We start from the raw sequence: 5,568 nt of genomic DNA, 5'->3' as shown, positions 1-5,568 counted from the left end.
ATAGTCTACCACCATCTGAATGTTTATGGGTCTGAATTAATAACTGCTATAGTCTACCACCATCTGAATGGTTATGGGTCTGGAATTAATAACTGCTATAGTCTACCACCATCTGAATGGTTATGGGTCTGAATTAATAACTGCTATAGTCTACCACCATCTGAATGGTTTATGGGTCTGAATTAATAACTGCTATAGCCTACCACCATCTGAATGGTTATGGGTCTGAATTAATAACTGCTATAGTCTACCACCATCTGAATGGTTATGGGTCTGAATTAATAACTGCTATAGTCTACCACCATCTGAATGGTTATGGGTCTGAATTAATAACTGCTATAGCCTACCACCATCTGAATGGTTATGGGTCTGAATTAATAACTGCTATAGTCTACCACCATCTGAATGGTTATGGGTCTGAATTAATAACTGCTATAGTCTACCGCCATCTGAATGGTTATGGGTCTGAATTAATAACTGCTATAGTCTACCGCCATCTGAATGGTTATGGGTCTGAATTAATAACTGCTATAGTCACCACCATCTGAATAAATAACTGCTATAGCCTACCACCATCTGAATGGTTATGGGTCTGAATTAATAACTGCTATAGTCTACCGCCATCTGAATGGTTATGGGTCTGAATTAATAACTGCTATAGTCCACCACCATCTGAATGGTTATGGGTCTGAATTAATAACTGCTATAGTCTACCACCATCTGAATGGTTATGGGTCTGAATTAATAACTGCTATAGTCTACCGCCATCTGAATGGTTATGGGTCTGAATTAATAACTGCTATAGTCCACCACCATCTGAATAAATAACTGCTATAGCCTACCACCATCTGAATGGTTATGGGTCTGAATTAATAACTTTGCTATAGTCTACCACCATCTGAATGGTTATGGGTCTGAATTAATAACTGCTATAGTCTACCACCATCTGAATGGTTATGGGTCTAATTAATACTGCTTATAGCCTACCACCATCTGAATGGTTATGGGGTCTGAATTAATAACTGCTATAGCCTACCACCATCTGAATGGTTATGGGTCTGAATTAATAACTGCTATAGTCTACCACCATCTGAATGGTTATGGGTCTGAATTAATGGAAGGTTTAGACATTGCATATCATATAACAGTTCCATTTCACGATGCTGTTACTTAAAAAAAAAAAAAAAAATCTCAATTATTTATCCTGGGTAAAGGGAGTGATTTGGGGTGGTAAATCTCAGTAGCTGTGTTCCCACCCTTCAACCTTAGTACACATAAGCAGGACTGCACAGTGTCACTATGGCAGCAGCATGGCCATACAGCCGGTACACCTTAGCTAATGTTGTAATAGCATATTTGTCCTTCCCTTCTGTGTCTAGTGGGTGAGGTGTCTGCCGTTCCCAACACAGCAGAGTCTGCAGCTCTCCCCGCGGTCCCACCTCTAGAAGAACCTGCTTTCGTCCCAGTCTCTACTGTAGCAGACCCCGTCCAGTCTCTACTATAGCAGACCCCGTACCCGTCTCTACTATAGCAGACCCCGTACCCGTCTCTACTGCAGCGGAGGGGGTGTCGTCTCAGTGTGACATGGCTGAGGAGCTGAGCCGCCAGCTGGAGGACATCCTCAACACCTACTGTCTGGAGGACAACGGGGAAGACGGGGTTAACCTGCCCAACGGCCAATCACACGGCCCTGTGCTCAACGGCCTGGCCAATGAGAAGGAGCTGGACGTGAAGCCAGACGATGTCAAAGGGAACGCCTGCGGAGCGGAGAAGGTGAAGACTCAGGACAAGAAGAAGGTGAAGGGTCTGGGTAAGGACTGGTTCTGTTGCTCTGTCTGAAATCAACCCCTAGGGTGTATTCCTAGGTGCTTGTCGTTGGATCTTGGTGTAGGTCGGTGACCTCCAACCCTGGTCCTGAAGAACAGTATGGAGCTCTTACCCATCCATATTGATCACTAATATATCTAGCTGTCATCCATCAGATTCCTTTATTCATACAGGTGGTGGCTCGGGGTTTAGGACCGGACAGCTTCCCCTTGTGTTGCTGGGTCCCTGTTGTGATGAGGTGGTGTTTTTGAATGTCCCCATCCTGTGTGTTGCAGGTAAAGAGATCACCCTGCTGATGCAGACCCTGAATACTCTGAGTACACCAGAGGAGAAACTGGCAGGCCTCTGTAAGAAGTATGCTGATCTGGTTAGTAGTGACTCTAATAAAGTCTCTGGTGTGGTGGGTGTGTGTGGCACAAAGGCTGTTGGTTTAGTAAATTCACTTTTTTATTTGTTTCATTTTAGCATGCTAGCAGCCCTCTTTTATATCTAGCCTCCATCTGTGTATCAGCCAGTAGTAGTTTGTCTCCTTTGTCTGTCTGTCTGGTCATCATGGGCAGGGCGGCTCAACGTAGGCTGACCTTCCATGTGGGAATGAGTCGTGGATTTATTGCTGATTTATGAATATGTGATGCCGGTCTGTCCTGGGTGTCCATAACATGTGAGGTGTGATTACGTGACAGAGATTGTATGTAACTGATCAAGGGGGTGTATGTGTGACAGGCCTATGTGTTTTTAAGTCCTTTTCTGGATGTGGTTGATGGAGGGGAGGGAGCCCAGAGGGGGAGAGAGGCTGGCTGATAGAGGGGAGGGAGCCCAGAGGGGGAGAGAGGCTGGCTGATAGAGGGGAGGGAGCCCAGAGGGGGAGAGAGGCTGGCTGATAGAGGGGAGGGAGCCCAGAGGGGGAGAGAGGCTGGCTGATAGAGGGGAGGGAGCCCAGAGGGGGAGAGAGGCTGGCTGATAGAGGGGAGGGAGCCCAGAGGGGGAGAGAGGCTGGCTGATAGAGGGGAGGGAGCCCAGAGGGGGAGAGAGGCTGGCTGATAGAGGGGAGGGAGCCCAGAGGGGGAGAGAGAGGCTGGCTGATGGAGGGGAGGGAGGCTAAGGACAAGGACATGGCTAACACACCCAGCCACCCTTGGCAGCCTTGTTTGTTTCCCCTCTAGCCTTCATTTGTCTCATTGTAGCCATTTTATCAATGGCTTTTCATTTAAGTGTACTGGAGTTTTAATGTTATATTATTATTAGTTCAACATTTAATAGTGTTTTTATAAATTAAACTCGTGTGTGTGTGTGTGTGTGTGTGTGTGTGTGTGTGTGTGTGTGTGTGCAGCTGGAGGAGCAGCGGAACAGTCAGAAGCAAATGCGGGTCCTACAGAAGAAACAGTCTCAGCTGGTGCAGGAGACAGACCACCTAAAGAAGGAACACAGCAAGGCTATCCTGGCACGCAGCAAACTGGAGTCACTCTGTAGGGAGCTGCAGAGACACAACCGCACACTCAAGGTTGGCAGGATTCCCCAATTGGTGGCACCCAGGCCGAATTTGGCCCCCGGGTGATATTAATTTGGGCCCCCAAAGTTTACCGAGTTGTACGTTTGTTCCAAAGTATTCCCACGCATAATAGAGAGATCTGATCGTATACAAATATATTAAGCAAGGTATGAAATTATGTTTTATTCAAATATCTGTTTGGGCTTCTTGCAGTTCAATTTGCAGTCTACAAATGATTCAAAATTATGTTCCGGTCCCTTGACCATCTTCTCAAGAAAAAAAATCGCCCCTTGGCTGAATCTAGGTAATGATCCCTGAGGTAAAGGACGATGAAGCTGTACCTTTTTCACACTTACTGAGCCAAACCGGGCTGAGCTTGAATGTGCTGGCCACCATTATTGCTTGAACACTGCTGGAAAGGACCGGCCAGCACAGTGTGGCGTAAGTCTGTATTCAGGCCAGCACAGTGTGGTGTAAGTCTGTATTCAGGCCAGCACAGTGTGGTTGGTGTAAGTCAGTATTCAGGCCAGCACAGTGTGGTGTGAAGTCTGTATTCAGGCCAGCACAGTGTGGTTGGTGTAAGTCGGTATTCAGGCCAGCACAGTGTGGTTGGTGTAAGTCAGTATTCAGGCCAGTACAGTGTGGTGTAAGTCTGTATTCAGGCCAGCACAGTGTGGTTGGTGTAAGTCGGTATTCAGGCCAGCACAGTGTGGTTGGTGTAAGTCTGTATTCAGGCCAGCACAGTGTGGCGTAAGTCTGTATTCAGGCCAGCACAGTGTGGCGTAAGTCTGTATTCAGGCCAGCACAGTGTGGCGTAAGTCTGTATTCAGGCCAGCACAGTGTGGCGTAAGTCTGTATTCAGGCCAGCACAGTGTGGCGTAAGTCTGTATTCAGGCCAGCACAGTGTGGCGTAAGTCTGTATTCAGGCCAGCACAGTGTGGCGTAAGTCTGTATTCAGGCCAGCACAGTGTGGCGTAAGTCTGTATTCAGGCCAGCACAGTGTGGCGTAAGTCTGTATTCAGGCCAGCACAGTGTGGCGTAAGTCTGTATTCAGGCCAGCACAGTGTGGTGTAAGTCGGTATTCAGGCCAGCACAGTGTGGTGTAAGTCGGTATTCAGGCCAGCACAGTGTGGTGTAAGTCGGTATTCAGGCCAGCACAGTGTGGTGTAAGTCGGTATTCAGGCCAGCACAGTGTGGTGTAAGTCGGTATTCAGGCCAGCACAGTGTGGTGTAAGTCGGTATTCAGGCCAGCACAGTGTGGTGTAAGTCGGTATTCAGGCCAGCACAGTGTGAATCAGTCATAGGTCAGACAGACAAGTCGGGGGAGGTGCATTTGCGACAGCCGAAAGTTGGACACCAATGTGGTTTTCCAACAAGAAGGCTCAGATCAACATGACAGTGTTGCCATTGATGTAAAAATAAAAAACAAACATTTTCTTGATAACGTCAAAATACACACGTCTCAACCCCCAAAATCATAGACTCTCAAACTGGAATCATGTTTGTAAATTGTATCATCAATTATTGACAAAGAGCCTTAAATATCACATTAATTTACACTTTCATTCAAAAGTTTGGGGTCACTTAGAAATGTCCTTCTTTTTGAAAGAAGAGCACTTTTTGTCCATTTAAAATAACATCAAGTTGATCAGAAATACAGTGTAGACATTGTTAATGTTGTGAATGACTATTGTAGCTGGACACGGCTGATTTTTTTTATCTACATAGGCGTACAGAGGCCCATTATCAGAAACCATCACTCCTGTGTTCCAATGGCACGTTGTTTTAGCTAATCCAAGTTTATCATTTTAAAAGGATAATTAATCATTAGAAAACCCTTTTGCAGTTATGTTAGTATAGCTGAAAACTGTTTTCCTGATTAAAGAAGCAATAAAACGGTCCTTTAGAAGAGTTCAGAATCTGGAGCATCAACATTTGTGGGTTCGATTACAGGCTCAAAATGGCCAGAGACGAAGACCTTCTGAAACTCATCAGTCTGTTCTTGTTCTGAGAAATGAAGGCTGTTCCATGCAAGAAATTGGCAAGAAACTGAAGATCTTGTTCAACGCTGTGTACTACTCCCTTCACAGAACAGCGCAAACTGGATCTAACCAGAATAGAATGAGGAGTGGGAGGCCCCGGTGCACAACTGAGCAAGAGGACAAGTACATTAGTGTCTAGTTTGAGAAACAGACACTTCACAAGTCCAACTGGCAGCTTCATTAAATAGTACCCACAAAACACCAGTCTCA

At 46.1% G+C, this 5,568-nt stretch overlaps 1 protein-coding gene across 1 annotated transcript; it reads left to right on the top strand.

The window, feature by feature from the left end:
- The first annotated feature begins 1,108 nt into the window (after positions 1-1,108).
- LOC118379164 (alpha-taxilin-like) lies at positions 1,109-3,778 on the top strand. Its single transcript, XM_052501906.1, has 3 exons — positions 1,109-1,810; positions 2,103-2,194; positions 3,158-3,778. Exons 1-3 carry the CDS (start codon positions 1,585-1,587, stop codon positions 3,380-3,382), a joined length of 543 nt encoding a protein of 180 aa, XP_052357866.1. The 5' UTR covers positions 1,109-1,584; the 3' UTR covers positions 3,383-3,778.
- Positions 3,779-5,568: the final 1,790 nt, after the last annotated feature.

This window comes from Oncorhynchus keta, unplaced genomic scaffold, assembly GCF_023373465.1.
Source record: "Oncorhynchus keta strain PuntledgeMale-10-30-2019 unplaced genomic scaffold, Oket_V2 Un_contig_14683_pilon_pilon, whole genome shotgun sequence".
Taxonomy (NCBI): Eukaryota; Metazoa; Chordata; class Actinopteri; order Salmoniformes; family Salmonidae; genus Oncorhynchus; species Oncorhynchus keta.
This window is presented reverse-complemented; position numbering and strand designations above follow the sequence as displayed.